General features: G+C 45.8%; 1 protein-coding gene across 1 annotated transcript in view; it reads right to left on the bottom strand.

Annotated features, from left to right (window-relative positions):
* MED12 (mediator complex subunit 12) overlaps window positions 1-16,163 on the bottom strand; it is a 295,163-nt gene that overhangs the window by 114,680 nt on the left and 164,320 nt on the right. The window contains 5 exon segments of the mRNA XM_030208869.1: window positions 469-540; window positions 1,013-1,192; window positions 5,079-5,242; window positions 8,246-8,359; window positions 11,157-11,258. Of these exon segments, the coding sequence (XP_030064729.1) occupies window positions 469-540; window positions 1,013-1,192; window positions 5,079-5,242; window positions 8,246-8,359; window positions 11,157-11,258 (632 nt within the window).

Below are 16,163 nucleotides of genomic sequence, written 5' to 3'. Positions count from 1 at the left end.
GAGGTAGGGGCTAACTCCTACCACGCTTGCACTCCCAAAGCAGAATGCCACTCACTTTGATGAAGCCATTCTTTTTTCTCTACCTTTTGCTGGCCTAGGTACCCCTCTGTTATCACTGCACTCACTTCCCATGCAGCCTAAGCACTAGAAACGGAAAGTTAAAGCTTCACAAGTATTGAAAGGTTCAAAACAAATGATTCATACACGTTCTCAGAAAGGAAAATGTTACCAATGCAAAGATAAGACTCAAAAGGCAAGGACCTGGACAACTCCGATTCTGAAAAAACTATCCTCTCGGGCCTGAAAGAGAACAGGCAGAGTGGCTCAAAGAATAAGTGGAAGTTATAGAACATGAACAAGAGAAAAGCGTAAAGCCAGCAAAGGCCCACATGAAACTGCAATGCAAGGAGCAACACAGAAGGCTGTACCTCATACACAAACAGCAATATCGAAGGGAAATAAATTTACATTGTTAACCGTCTGCTTAATCATCAGCTGCAGCTCCAGCGAGGACTGCCTCATGGTCCACTGGTCCAGGTTCTAGAAAAAAACAGAATTTGTTACATAAAGAAGAAAAATGCAAAAACACATGCACCCCAACACTGAAATCCCATACCCAACCCACCATATACTCACACACCCTGACACTGCAATATCCCATACCCGGTCCATCATATATATACCCACATGCTGACCTATATTTGACCCACTGTACATATCCTGGCACGGCAATATGCTCCATACTGTACATTAGAGATATTATGTACATGAGGTGATCATACAGCTGTGTATGAAGGGAGGCAGGCTGATTCAGGCCTGTATTTTAGTACAGTGCACCCACAGAGCTGAACTAATAGAAAAACCAGAACTACAAGTCCATGCGAACAGTGCTGAAAATCCAGGTCTGCCTCACTTGCTGGCAGGTCACCCTACCTATATCCACACAGACAGCATATCTTACACACAGCGTACAATACAAGTGCACACACAAGACAACTCTTGCATCACATACCTGCAAGATGCGTTTGATGCGCTGCCGCTGAGGGTTATCGCCTTCTTCACTGTCCAGCAGACGGTGTGGGTAACAGATGAGCTGCATCAGTCTTTGGGCCTGAATACTGCTAAGTACAGGGTCCTGCAGGTCATTGCTGTCCTCACAGAGAGACTTCAAACACCTCTCACCCACCCACTCCTAAAAAGGACAGAGCAGAGATGCACACTCTCATTCTACAGCATTCTTGGTTTGTAAACACTTTCAAGAACTTTAAAGCCCTGGGCTTAAAAATACACACTGCCTGCACAGCAAGCCCTTTCCGGGCAGCCCCAACCTCCCAGCATCAAACACTATAGTCATAATAACTGCCCACTTTTTAAGAAGTTTTTTCATTTTTGCTTTTTTTTAATTTATGCAGCATCTCAATAATACAATCACAGCAAATCTGGTGCGACAATAGGAAATACGAAAAAAAATCTAAACAACCTGAAAACCTATTAAAGAAAGAAAACAGAAAAAAAACATTCATCCACAGGAAATATGAGGGGCCAAACTAGAAAATATCAGGAAACTGAATTAATTTGGGTAACACCAAAGCACTGCAGGAAATACCCCAAGCCTGTCTGTACAGTACCCTAAAGTTCAAATCCTCTTTAGCAGCAATAAATTCCAGAAATTGTCTGGCTCAAAGAACATATACGTTTTACCCTAACATACGTTCATACAAGCACAAGGAAACTGCAACAGAAAATTAAGGTCCAGAACTGAGGCTCTGGGAGTTAATTACCAGGAATTCTTGGCATCTTTTCAGAGTCATTTTTGCAAATCGGGAAATATTCAAACCTTTCAACCCCAAAACAATTCATCCCTATTTCAGTAATATAGTTACAATACTGTGTTACAATCTGGTTCCGATGCAAAGGTCACTGCTGATGTAGTCCACCAAAAATTCAGTTAAATTCACGCCAGATGTAGGTGGAGCATTTATCTGAGGATTATCAGATACAGAAGGCTTGTCAGGGTGGTAAAGTACCTGAGGACAATTTAGAACTGCCAAATTTCCATACCATATCCACAGGTGCAATTAAGGGAAACTTAGGAAAATTTGAGTCTGAGTTTAAAGGGGGTCTGGCCAGATTCCTGAAGGAAAAGTCCATTGATCGTTATTACATTTTGGGATTTTGCCAGGTTCTTGGAGCCTGGATTGGCCGCTGTCGGAGACGGAGTGCTGGGCTTGATGGACCTTTGGTCTTTTCTCAGCGTGGCAGTGCTTATGTACTTATGTAGTATTTTTCCTTCATTGATTTATAAGATGTTAAATTCCTATCTTTTAACCAAAGCTTCATTCACTAATTGCAACTCAGAGATTTTATTTTCATTTATTTATTTGTTGCATTTGTATCCCACATTTTCCCACCTATTTGCGGGCTCAGTGTGGCTTACAATACATTGTAAATGATGGAAATACAATTTGTTGCAGTACGATTATGGGTTACATTGTGAGGAGTTATGGGAAGACAAAGTCAAATATCATATGGGGAATAGAACAATGGAATGTAACAATAGGGAATTGATAAGACGATAAAACAATAGCAAGAGAACATTAGGGTATAACAATTTTATCTGTGGGTGGAGTTTTAAGTGTGGTGAAAATACGGGGGAAGGGAACTCAGAAGAAAGTGTATTGATGCGTTTCTATTAGTGTGTATGGACTTCATGTGTTTTGATCCTTGCAGTAGATTTTCTCAAAGAGATGAGTCTTCAATAGTTTGCGGAAGTCGGTTAGTTCGTAGATCGTTTTCAGGTTGCGTGGTAGTGTATTCCAGAATTGCATGCTCATATAAGAGAAGGTTGATGCATGCAGTACTTTGTATTTTATGCCTTTGCACTTAGGGAAGAGGAGATTGAGGAAAGTTCGGGATGATCTTTTAGCGTTTCTGGGTGGAAGGTCTATTAAATCAGACATGTATGCAGGGGCTTCACCGTGAATGATTTTGTGGACTAAGGTGCATACTTTAAAAGTGAAACTGCAACTTAGCAGTATGCTGAGTCATAACTTGGATCTGGACCTCCACAACTTGGGAAACAAAAGTCAAATCGCCAGAATCTTTTGTAGAAAGTTTAAGCAAAGACGAGTTGAGTACCTGGATTGTGTCCCAAATGGTTACAACTTCAGGTTTCTGCAGCGCCTGTAGCACAATAGCCAGTAAAAAGTCCTTGGCACTGCGCTTCCTCACTCACCAAGTGCTGGGTAGGAGGGTAGCGGCAGGAAGACCCTCCAGCGACTTCATAGAAGATGGACTAACCCCTTCCCTGGCTCAATACTCCTCAACAAGGCTACTACCACATTGGATTGTGACGAGTGAAACCCCTTCAGCAGGGCAGAAAGAGTCACTGCTGAAGATCCCAGCGTGACTCCAAAGTACTGCCCAACGTTGAAGGATTTGCTGGGGACCCCACCCCCTTTTCTCCTCTTCCCCATATTGAAATGGGGTTCAAGCTAGTAAGTCGACTTACTGAGGAGAGGAATGGCACGACCGCTGCCATCTTGGTCTTTCCACCCCAAACACACAACAAACACACACAGCTCATGGAAGGGATAGAAGTAGACTGCCCCCTCCTCATTCTAGTACAGTTACACACAAGTGGGAGCTGCGTACGAATGGACAGGTCTAAGCTGGGCACTTCCCACGTGGCGTTGTCATTGCCTGCTATTGACAGAAAACAGACTTACGCTGGTATTGAGATGCTATTACAGAATTTGTACTTAGCACGTGGCTTCTTCACACTAACCTTTGGCGCCTTTTAAAGAATTACCCCCAATGCACAAGTGAAATGGAGGGTTACAGCACCAGGACTCTGTGGATTTGAAGGCAGAGGTAAATCTCCCTTTTGAGAAATGGGAATGATTTGAGGATCTCTCTCTGTACAGTAAGTTTCCTGATGCCCTGCTTAACCAAGCTTCAGGATTTTTCTTAGGAGTTTTATCTATCAGTTATTGATCTGTGGTGGTCTGCAAGTTCTTAGTATGTGAAATTAAATTAGGAATCTAGATAGCTGGTGTCTGTGAGGATTGTTTTTTCAGGATTTCTAGCCTCTCTTTCCAACTAAAGCTGAAGGAGGCTTACGTTTTAAGACTTAAGTTAAGTCCTGGCAGGTGGCTGAGGTTGAGCCAGTGCAGTTATGAGCGTGGGCTCTTTCAAGCATAATCCCAGTTTTGTGGGAATGATTTGCCTGGGGAATTGAATGATGAGACATTCTAAAGGAAATTAAAAGCCCTCCTCTTCTCTAAATGCTGAGGAGGTGTGGGGAAGTCCTCTGCTGCTGTGGTCTTTTCAGGAGGCGTAACGTATCGTAGGTATATGTTTCTGTGTCATTGTATTATGACATTAATAATGTGATCACACCTTGTGGGCACATGTAGGCAGTATATAAGATTTTGAGATCAATATATCTTTTTAAATAAAAAAAGTAGCAGTCTGAAGAGCTGAGAGCAGGGGCTGGGGAGATGAGGAGTCAGACTGTAGGACGAGCAGCCGTCCAAGAGCACATCAGGCTTCGCAAAAGGCTGTTTTATTAGCATCCATCTGCCTATGTCATCTTGGTCACCACCACCACTCAGCTGTTCATTGCATCGGTTGATTTTGGGGCAGTTATAGCCTGCTGGTTCTTATCCAGGTAACCCTGTCACCTGCATGACTGTGTCTCAGTTATCTTCATCAAACTGTTCGGATTGTACAATATCTATGATATGTATCTGTACAAGGAAGCTTGTATGTAAATGGACCTTAAGGACATACACAATCTACCACAATATACAGGGGCACTATCATGTATTATAAATCATGCCTGTGGCACAGGGTGTATGATGAAACAGCCCAAAAAGCATACAGGCAAAGGGTCTGCAAAATCCAGAACAGCAGGAAAAAAAGAGCAGATATGCGACGAGGACAAATTTAAGTGAACTTTAGCACCTCTTTTTCCTGCTGTATTATCAAACATGCAGACACTGCAGTATAGACGAACCTCCCCTGCAGGATAGAGCAGGTGCACAGCTCAGAAGAAGCAGATGCGCAACACTTACCTGCTGACAGATGCTCCGTAACACATATTTGGCATAAACATCCAGACTTGCTGTTTCTATGGAAATGGTCCTTCCATTGGTCTTCTTTGTACCCACGTCATCCTCCGTGATATCATCAACCCCTCCCATATGAGAAAACCCAGATCCTTTCAGCTCCGCGTCACCTGCAGGCAAAATTGTGAAAAGAACAACAAAAAGTTATTGACTATGAAAGACAAAAGCATGGCTTGAACACATCAAGCAGCATCTAAGGTGGCTCCATATGATGACACCATCACAGGCTGTCCTCCACCTGCAGAGCTAACACCGCCTTGGGTGAATCTCTTCGTAAATAAATAGAAAGCTCTCATCGTCCAGCTAGGACTTCATTCGTTTTTCTAAACATTCAGATCAATCTTATTTTATTGTTGCACAGAGTTTCCGTTTTTTCTTGTAGAGGTAATTGAAAAAGATAAAATATAAATACCCTGCTTGTTCTCAGAGCATTTCATTACAACTTCTCTAGTAGCGAGTTAAAACCGAGTAGCATATTTAAAACTGTTTCTAACCCTTCTCTATCTGCATCTGTTCTGCTTTGTCTACTATTTGCATTCTAATTTCTTTCTTCTCTCCTCAAGCTAGTCTTCTAATTTTCTCTCTTCCTTCCACAATCTTTTATTCTTCTCCCCTCTGCACCTTTTCCTCCCTAGTTCATTCATCTTCAGCCCCAATAATCCTTTTTGCAGCCCCTCAAACTTCTCCTGCTTTCACCTTGGACTTGGATAACCTTCTCTGCCTCTTTACAACCCCTTGATCTGCTGCCTCTGTTCTTCCCAGCCCCCCACTGCATTTCATTAATGAACATTCACGGACATGCCTTACCACAGAAATGTGACTTGCCATTAAACATTCCAACCTAACACCTCTGTCATAAAACCAGTTAGCCTTCAATTCCCCCCAGCACGAATTTCAGAGTTTAATTACACGTTGAGTGAAGAAACATTTTCTCCAATTCGTTTTAAAATTACTACATTGTAGCTTCATCCCCTAGTCCTAGTATTTTTGAAAAACGTAAACGGACACTTCACATCTACCCGTTCAACTCCACTCATTATTTTATAGATCTCTATCATATCTCCCCTCAGCCGCCTTTTCTCTAAGCTGAAGAGCCCCAGCCGCTTTAGCCTTTCCTCATAAGGAAGTCGTCCCATTCCCTTTATCATTTTCGTCGCCCTTCTCTGCACCTTTTCTAATTCCACTATATCTTTTTTGAGATGCGGCTACCAGAATTGAACCGAATAGAACTGAACCAGAATACAGCCAGCGGTTACTGTCTGCTCTGGGGTACGCTGACTGGTGGTTTGGTTATCAGTCCTTTTTCTTGTGCTAAAACCTGTAGAAGCTTTTTTTTTTTCTTGCGGCTCTTCTGTTTTCGTTATAATTGCAATTGATTATTCTAAGATTTATTCTATGGTACAAACAAACACAAAACTCAACACTTATGCAACAATCCAGATGCCCATTTTCTTAAACCTGAATAAAGATCAAGAACCACCAATAAACACTAAGGCCCCGATGATCAAAGGGAAATGTGCTGCTAGAGGCCACTGGCACCTGCATTTACCTTTGCACAAATGATCAGTGCCCGCACCAGGGAATAATGTAGCGGCCATTTAAATTAGATTTAAATGAACTCTGCAGTATTCCACTCGTACGGGCAGAATAGCGCCTTAACCCTACATCAGATCAGAGTTGGCGTTAAGGTTAAGGGCACCCTCTGTCCCTCCTCCGTCCAAGTCAGGCAGCCCAGGCTGCCACCATCTATCCTGGGAGTCCAGTGGACCCCCCGGCCCCCCCAATGGCTGAGGTCCTGGTGGCCTTGTGCTCCTCCAAGCCCCCTCTTGACACAAGGGCACAGGGGGGCTGAGGTCAGTAGAACTATAGCTCCCCTCCCCCCCCCCCGACACAAAACAAAACCTCCCTAGTTGCCCAGTGGGCAACATATCCCAATCCCCCCCCCCCCCCCACACACTAGCGGCCTCCTCCCCATACCTTGTGATGATGAGGGAGTAGCACTCTCTCCACCTTCCAGCGTCACCTCCAAAATGGCGGTGCCCTGCACCCTGGGATTCACTAGTTTGGGTTTCCCTCCCCATGGAAGGAATGTTCTGGGCACGGCGCCACCATTTTAGAGGCAGTGCTGTAAGGAGAAGGGAGTGCTACTCCTCTCATCACCACAAGGTATGGGGTGGGTGCCGATAGACCACCAGGGCGGGTGGAGGTGAAGGAAGAAGGCCACTGGGCCTGTCTGGGGGGTCTAAGGGGCCAGAAGGTCCACCGGACCTCCAGTATCTTGTGTGCTTGGGGGGGGGGGGGGGGGGGGAGACTGCCTGTTTGGCAGGTCCGGGGCTTTTTATTTTCACAGTGGGAGCACTGTGCCATGCACGATCCTCCTGCAGAAGTACCCCCATGATTAAAACTAATGGCACGCATGAATTTGCATGATATCTGTTTTGATCATGAGGGCTTTAATCCCTTGTGCTGTTCTGGCACTAATTTTCCAGTGCTGTTCGGAACAACAAACGGGATTTGATCATCGGGGTCTTACATAAGTATTGCCAAAACAAAAAAAAAACAAAAAGGCACACAACTGCTTACAAAACAGTAGATAAAAAACAACAAAGCAGTGGAATCAAATGCATTTATTGGAACAATACCCGACGTGGCCACGTTTCGCCCTCAGGCTGCGTCAGGGATACAAACTATCAAAAGTGTATGTAAATATATCATACACACTAGTAGTTCCAAAAATCTAGTTCCATTTATCTGCTACTTCCAACTAATGCATATCAGTTCAGTTGACGCAGCCTGAGGGCGAAACGTGGCCACGTCGGGTATTGTTCCAATAAATGCATTTGATTCCACTGCTTTGTTGTTTTTTTATCATAAGTATTGCCATACTGGGAAAGACCAAAGGTCCATCAAGCCCAGCATCCTGTTTCCAACAGTGGCCAATCCAGATCACAAATACCTGGCAAGATCCCAAAAAAGCCTTGGTGGGGGTGACTTCTCTGTCTTGAAGCTATGATCAAAGATTGCAATTTAATTAAAAAATTCTATGGTAGGGCTTCTGCCCTATCAGGATTCTACTCTTTTTATAGCAAACGTTGCTTCTATGAAGCACTCACCCAAGACAAACACTGCCTTCAGCACTGCAAAGACCGCACCATCCACAATTCGGTTCTGAGAAGCAGCGAGGAGGTGCCGATCACAGGAGGAGCGAATTCCCACAGTGGGTTTACCTAAAAGAAAGTACACCCGGTATGAAAACAGAAGCCCACAATGTCAGGAGCCTGCACGATCTTTCCAGAAAGTACAGCAACTTTAGAGAGGCTTTTAAACCCCTTATATAAAGCACCAGCTCTTTACGGTTCTCAGCACTATAATGCCATAATACAGCTCCAAATATTGTGGACACCATTTGGGCAGTGGAAAGAGAATCCTATAAGGCAGTGATTCCTAATGTGTGGTCTATGGAACCCCAGGAGTCCACAAGACTCTTACAGGGTCGATCCTGAGGAAACAGAGAAGAGAAAGATTTTCCATGCTGCTATAATCCATGTGAGCAGAATGCCAAGGTTTCTGCCCACAAAATAATGAATCGGCAGAGAGTGTTAAGACAATAAACATGAATATAATTTTATAAAAGTGATCACTCTCAGTAATAAAACCATGACACTACAGCCCTTGGTATTATGGGGCTTACAAATTTAAAAGAATAAGCCTAAAATCGACTATCATTTGAGCAGCCTAACACATCCTCGAGTGAAACAGAAAAGGCGAGGTTTCTGTAGAGGCAGATCAGCAGTGACTGAGGGTAAGATGATAGCAGCATCAGAAACCGTGGGATAGAAGCAGCAGTAGTTGTGGGAGTGAGACTGTGCAGGCAGAGAACAGTGGCGACCATAAAGGTGGGACCAGGAGCAGCTGTGCAGACCAGAAGCAGAAGTAGCTTTAGGCTTGAGGCCAGCAGTGGCTGAAGTTCAGGGTGTGATCAGAAGCAGGATACGTAGGGTGAGACTGTAGGAAGCTGTGCTGGCAGCGGCAGCCATAAGGGTGACAGTACAAAAGTGGAGAAGTTGCCTAATGGTTAGCGTAGCGGACTGAGAAGAATCCTCTGTGCTTATCCCAGGCTTTACCCCTCACTCCCCCCACAGCTAAGGATCCTCTGTGTTTATCCCAGGCTTTACCTCTCACTCCCCCCACAGCTAAGGATCCTCTGTGCTTATCCCAGGCTTTACCCCTCACTCCCCCCACAGCTAAGGATCCTCTGTGCTTATAGTAACATAGTAGATGACGGCAGAAAAAGACCTGCATGGTCCGTCCAGTCTGCCCAACAAGACAAACATATGTGTAAACCTTACCTTGATTTGTACCTGCCTTTTTCAGGGCACAGACCGTACAAGTCTGCCCAGCAGTATTTCCCGCCTCCCAACCACCAGTCCCGCCTCCCATCATCGGCTCTGGCACAGACTGTATAAGTCTGCCCTCCACTATCCTCGCCTCCCAACCACCAGCCCCTCTTCCCCCCACCTGCTCCGCCACCCAATTTCGGCTAAGCTCCTGAGGATCCATTCCTTCTGCACAGGATTCCTTTATGCATATCCCACGCATGTTTGAATTCCGTTACCGTTTTCATCTCCACCAACTCCCGCGGGAGGGCATTCCAAGCATCCACCACCCTCTCTGTGAAAAAATACTTCCTGACATCTTTCCTGAGTCTGCCCCCCTTCAACCTCATTTCATGTCCTCTCATTCTACCGCCTTCCCATCTCCGGAAAAGATTTGTTTGCGGATTAATACCTTTCAAATATTTGAATGTCTGTATCATATCACCCCTGTTCCTCCTTTCCTCCAAGGTATACATGTTCAGGTCAGCAAGTCTCTCCTCATACGTCTTGGAACGCAAATCCCGTACCATTCTCGTAGCTTTTCTTATCCTAGGCTTTACCCCTCACTCCCCCCCCCCCCACAGCTAAGGATCTGCTGTGCTTATCTCAGGCAGGAACCCCCCCCCCCCCACACACACACATATTCTTTCCTTCCTACTGCCACCGCTTCAAATTGGTTGCTGAGACTTCAAGCAGTGGCCTCACAAGACTTCCACGGACATTTTGCGAGGCTGCTGCTTGAAGTCTCGCTAGCCATTTTGAAAAAGCAGCAGGCAGGAAACAGTGGGGTTCTTTCCTGCCCCGAAGAGGCCACCAGATCACCAGGGGGCGTTAAGGTAGATTCAGGGAACGCACCCTGACTCAGGGCTTGAGGAGAAGTGGGTGGATGGATGGATGGAGTGTGGGTGTGGGGAGGGGGGCTGGAAACAAGATTGGTGAGGTGGGATGGAAAAGGGGGAAATGAAGCACATGGGTAGAAGGGGGATAGAGAGGAGAAGAGAGGGGGACATGGTGCTCATGGACGTTGCTTTTATTGGAAATTACATCTTCTAATTTTGTATTTAACAGAGTATGGAAGAAAATGCATTTCTGCTACTTTTATCAATATTTTCACTGCTTATAGAATCTGGCTTTCTTGGGGGAGGGGGTGTCAAGGTGAATTGGGGGGGGGGGGGGCAGGGGCAGCATTTTATTTTTTTGTGTCCTCTTTTTTGTCTCCACAAATATGGTAATCCTATGAGTGATTCTGGATGGGTAGGTGGGAGGGAGGGAGGGAGGGAGGGGAGGTGGTGGCAATGCTGGATGGAAGAGGGGAGGGGAGAGAAGAGGAAAAGAAGATGCTACACTGGGGGAGGAAACAGAAAGGGAAAGAGGGGGGTGTCATAGGTTACAAGGTGTGACTAGAACCTCTAGAATTGGCCCTGGCTACAAACTCTGACTGTAAGCTTTCCAGAAAATACCTTCTGTACCTGAATGTACATCACTTCGATATTTTTATTTCTTATATACTGCCTGCAAATCCCAAAACCAATTAAATAAGGGGAGGGAAGGTCTGAGATGAGTTAAGAGAATTAACCGAGGGGGGGGGGGGTCTGTACAACCAAACACGCTGGGAACGTCTACTCGAATGGGTCAACCTGATACTCACTACTGTCCTGCTGGCAGAGATTCAGCTGTGGGGTCTTGAAGAGATGAAGCAAAATTCGGCAGGTAAGACGAGCTCCAGGCTCCGAGTCCTGCTCACTGCAGGCTAGGAAAAAAAGAAAGATCATGTGTACTCATGCCAAAAGGGCTGCATATAATCAAAACAGATGCATACTTATATATATGGTAAATATTGTATAGAAATAATTACTGGAAATATACAAACATGGGTATCAAACATTCAGACTGCGCACACATGTACAGACATGCATTTCACATGTACCTGTTTGGTCGCTGGAGAAGTATGACTGCTACTGATCTGAATTACGTGGAGGGGCATAATCGAACGGCGCCGGCGAAATACATGGCCGGCCATGTATTTTGGCGGCGCCGCAAACAGCTGGCCAGACCCGTATTTCCAAAAAAGATGGCCAGCCATCTTTTGTTTCAACAATACGGTTCCGGCCAGCCAAATGCCTTGGATTTGGCCGGGGTTTGAGATAGCCAGCTTCGTTTTTTAGCGATAATGGAAAGTTATGCCGGCCATCTCAAACCCCGGCCAAATCCAAGGCATTTGGCCATGGGAGGAGCCAGCATTTTTAGTGCACTGGCCCCCCTGACATGGCAGGATACCAACCGGGCTCCCTAGGGGTCACTGCGGTGGACTTCATAAAAGCTCCCACGTGCATAGCTCCCTTACTTTGGGAGCTGAGCCCCCCAACCCCCCCCCCACCAAACCCACTACCCACAAATGTACTGCACCCACTAAAATTGCTCCAGGGACCTGCATACAGCCTCTAGGACTTATTGCTGCTGTATAACTTTGGCACACCAGTTCACACCTGAAGACTAATCTCTCTGAAAAAGTCCTTTCTTGAAATAACCATGTTTACTCACAGTTAACTGCAGATCAGAGGTTGTGCCCCACTGGCAAAGAGTCCCCTGGTACTAAGATTAGCAGTAGGTCAGAGCTGGCACAATGGTGTACAATGCCCTCTTTCAGCACCATGCAAGGTAATAACTACGTTCTCTAACGTGGGTAACACAGGAAAGGGAACTAAAACTGGCTTACACAAAATGGCCACTACCGCATGGACTACAACAGGAAACAAAACAGGGCACACACTGACCCAGTTAGCAGGGGGGAAAAGCACCATGGGAGTAGAGCCCAGTACCCTACACCCAACACAATGCATTGGTAATGTGACTCTGCAGGGCACCTAACAGAAAAGGTGTCACATTCACCCGAGAGCCACATAGCAACCAGGGAAAGGCTGTCGGAGGATACAACACATTCTGCTGTCATGGAGGTGGGTACGGCATTTGAGGCTGGCATACAGGCTGGCAAAAAAGGTTTTTAGTTTTATTTATTTAGTTTGGAAGGGGGTTGGTGACCACTGGGGGAGTATGGGGAGCTCATCCCCGATTCCCTCCAGTGGTCATTTGGTCAGTTGGGGCACCTTTTTGAGGCTTGGTCGTGAAATAAAAGGACCAAGTAAAGCCGGCGAAATACTGCTTAACGCCGCTTTTTTTTTTCCATTATCGGCGAAAGCCGGCCATCTGGTAGCCACACCCATGCCCGCCCATGTCCCGCCTTCGCTAATCTACCAACACGCCCCCTTCAACTTTTGCCGGGAAAGCGGCGATGCTGTCAAAAATGCCGCTGTCCATTATACCGATTACGCTGCTTTTCCAAAATCGCCGGCCATCTCCCGATTTATGTCGGGAAATGGCTGGTGATCACTTTCGAAAATAAGCTGGATAGTAACATAGTAGATGACGGCAGAAAAAGACCTGCACGGTCCATCCAGTCTGCTCAACAAGATAAACTCATATGTATTACTTTTTGTGTATACCCTACTTTGATTTGTACCTGTCCTCTTCAGGGCACAGACCGTATAAGTCTGCCCAGCACTATCCCCGCCTCCCAACCACCAGCCCCGCCTCCCACCACCAGCTCTGGCACAGACCGTATAGGTGTTCATTAAGGTGCGAGGAAGTAGAATATTTGCAGAGGTTATTAAGGGCAATCTGATTACTGATGGGCCGATGATCAGAAGCAAACATGGGCGCTAGAAGCCAATAGCACCATTCTACCACCTGTGTTTGCGCCCGCCCAATGATCAAAGTCAGTCAGCACGTGTAATAACACGCTTGCTGGCTCTGAATGCTAATTGCAAGCAAATGCATGCAAACAAGGGTCTTCAACATTCATCCCTCATGATCAGCAGACAGTGCGCCAAACAAGGGCATTGCTACTGCTGCAAACCTTACGCCAGCTAGGAGCTGGCGTTAGGGTTTGCTAGTAGAAAGGAATGAGGGAGACCCACTGAAGAGGTTTGACAGGTCTGGGATTTTCTCCTGGACCTATGAAGCCTAAGCTCCTCGCCCCCATAAAAAAACACAAGACCTAGAGGTCTGATGGACCTCCAAGACCCCCACCCCTAAAGCATAAAAACTCTAGTGGTCCAGTCGAATCACTAGCCTCCCCCCCCCCACCGCACAAAAATGCCCAGTGGGACCGCTATCTCCCCCCCCCCCCCGACAGCCTACCTCTTCGTAGTCATAGTAGTAGGAGGAGGGAGGGACTAGAACTCCCTCCCTCCTCTTTGGGCGGCTTCCCAGGATGCACCGGGTAGGGCAGGACATCGCTATTTTGGGAAGGTGCCCAAAGAGGAGACAGGGAGTAGTAGTCCCTCCTCCTCCCACCACAACAACCACGGAGAGGTAGGCTTTCAGAGGGAGGGGGGCGGATAAATAGCGGTCCCGCTGGACCACCAAGGCGTTTTTGTGCGATGTGGGGGGGGGAGGGGGAAGCTAGCGGTCCACCGGACAACCAGGGTTTTTGTGCTTTTGGGGGTGGGGGGCCTGGAGATCCATTGGACCTCCAGATCTTGTGGTTGGGGAGGGGCGGGCTTAGATTTGACAGGTCCAGGAGAAAATCCCGAACCTGTCAAACCTCTTGTGCTGGAGGATTGTTCCTTGGGTGCATGCCCAGGCTCAATCCTCACCTCTCACAGAAGTAACCCTATGAACAGAGCTTATAGCGCACATAAATTTGCATGCTATTAGCTTTGATCATAGGGGTCTGTTCCAGCGCTATTTTTAGAGAACTGTTTGGAACAGTAAGGGTCTTCTGATCATTGGCCCATGCGTTAGGTTGAAAGGGTCTGTTGGAAGCAGTCTCCCCTTAGATTCAAAACTATATAAAGAGAAAAAGTCCCACTTAACTTTCTTTCTGAGAAGTTCTGAGAGAAGAGAACATTTCTCTGGTAAGTGAACATTATTTTGCCTTGTGATTTGGCAACGTAAAGGTTGGGGTTTAAAGGAGGAATTGTAGGTTAGTGATCGGCAGAATAAAAATATTTAAAAAAGTAAACTTTATTAACTAATCTCCATACTCTTTCCCCCCTAGTTTTAAAACTTGAACTTTGTACCACAGCATTAACAGATAGTCTCCAGCAAGCACCATTTGCTTTTTTGGCTGTCATCACAATCATTTCAGAATACTATCTACAATGACACCCAGATCTTTATCTTGGGTGCTGACCCCCAAGGAGGACCCTAGCATTAAGTAACTATGTTGCGGATTATTCTTTCCAATGTGCATTACTTTGCATGTGTCCACATTAAATTTCCATCTGCCATTCGGATGCCCAGTTTTCCAGTTTCCCATGGTCTTCCTACAATTTTTCACAGTCTGCATGTGTTTCAACAACCTTAAATAGTTTTGTGTCACCTGCAAATTTAATCATCTCACTCTTCGGTCCAATTCCCATATCATTTATAAATACAGATCCCTGCAAAACTCCACTACTCACCCTCCTCCATTGAGACAAATGGCCATTTAACCCTACCCACAACAGAACCCTTGCCTGCTATCCCATGACTTTTTAATTTTCTAAGGAGTCTCTCATGAGGAATTCTGTCAAAAGCTTTTTGAAAAGCTACATCAACCACCTTACCTTTATCAACATGTTTATTCAGACCGTCAACGAAATAAAACAAACTGGCGAGGTAAAACTTCCCTTGGCTGAAACCCATGCTGACTCTTTCCTATTAAACCATATTTATCTATGTGGCCTGTAATTTTATTCTTTATTATAGTTTCTACTATTTTACCCAGCACTGACGTCAACCTTACCAGTATGAACTTTCGTAATCACCCCCAGAACCCTTTTTAAAAATCGGTGTCACATTGGACACCCTCCAATCTTCAGGTACCGTGGACAATTTTAACAATAGGTTACAGATCACTAACAGCACATCAGCAATTTCATATGCGAGTTCTTTCAGTATCCTTGGACCTTATATTCCATTAGTGCCACTACACTATTAATATCTGAGATTTGCTATACCGCTAATTCTGAAACAAAACAGATCTAAGCTGTGTACAATACTAAAAATACACAATACAAAATAACAGAAATATGTAATAGTAATTGAGCAGGACTGTCTCTTGTGTTTGTGTACAATGCTGCGTACGTCTAGCTGTGCTATAGAAATGTTAAGCAGTGGCGTAGCCAAGGGTGGGCTTGGGTGCAGCATATCTATGATGTGGCTGTCAGGGATTCCCCAAGTTCCACCAGCTGAAAACTCCCAACAACTGTCCCTCCTGCATACCTTGTAAATACCAGATGCCTGCAGTGAGCAGCGACTGATACATACTGCTCGCACCAGCCCCACAGCCTTCCCGCTGATGTATTCCTGCCTATGCGGAAACAGGAAGTTACATCAGAGGGAAGGCTGTGAGGCCAACATGAGCAGTGTGTATTAGTTGCTGCTCGCTGTCGGTGAAAATCTGCTATTTAAAAGGTATGCAGGGGAGGGGCTGATGTTTGAAGGACCATATGGCATGCAGGTGAGAGAGGGAGAGGTGGAGGAGTGGCCTAGTGGTTAGGGTGGTGGACTTTGGTCCTGAGGAACTGAGTTTGATTCCCACTTCAGGCACAGGCAGCTCCTTGTGACTCTGGGCAAGTCACTTAACCCTTCATTGCCCCATGTAAGCCGC

This window comes from Microcaecilia unicolor, chromosome 7 (assembly GCF_901765095.1).
Source record: "Microcaecilia unicolor chromosome 7, aMicUni1.1, whole genome shotgun sequence".
NCBI classification, from domain to species: Eukaryota; Metazoa; Chordata; class Amphibia; order Gymnophiona; family Siphonopidae; genus Microcaecilia; species Microcaecilia unicolor.
The sequence above is the reverse complement of the archived record's forward strand: the minus strand, read 5'-3'. Positions and strand labels throughout refer to the sequence as shown.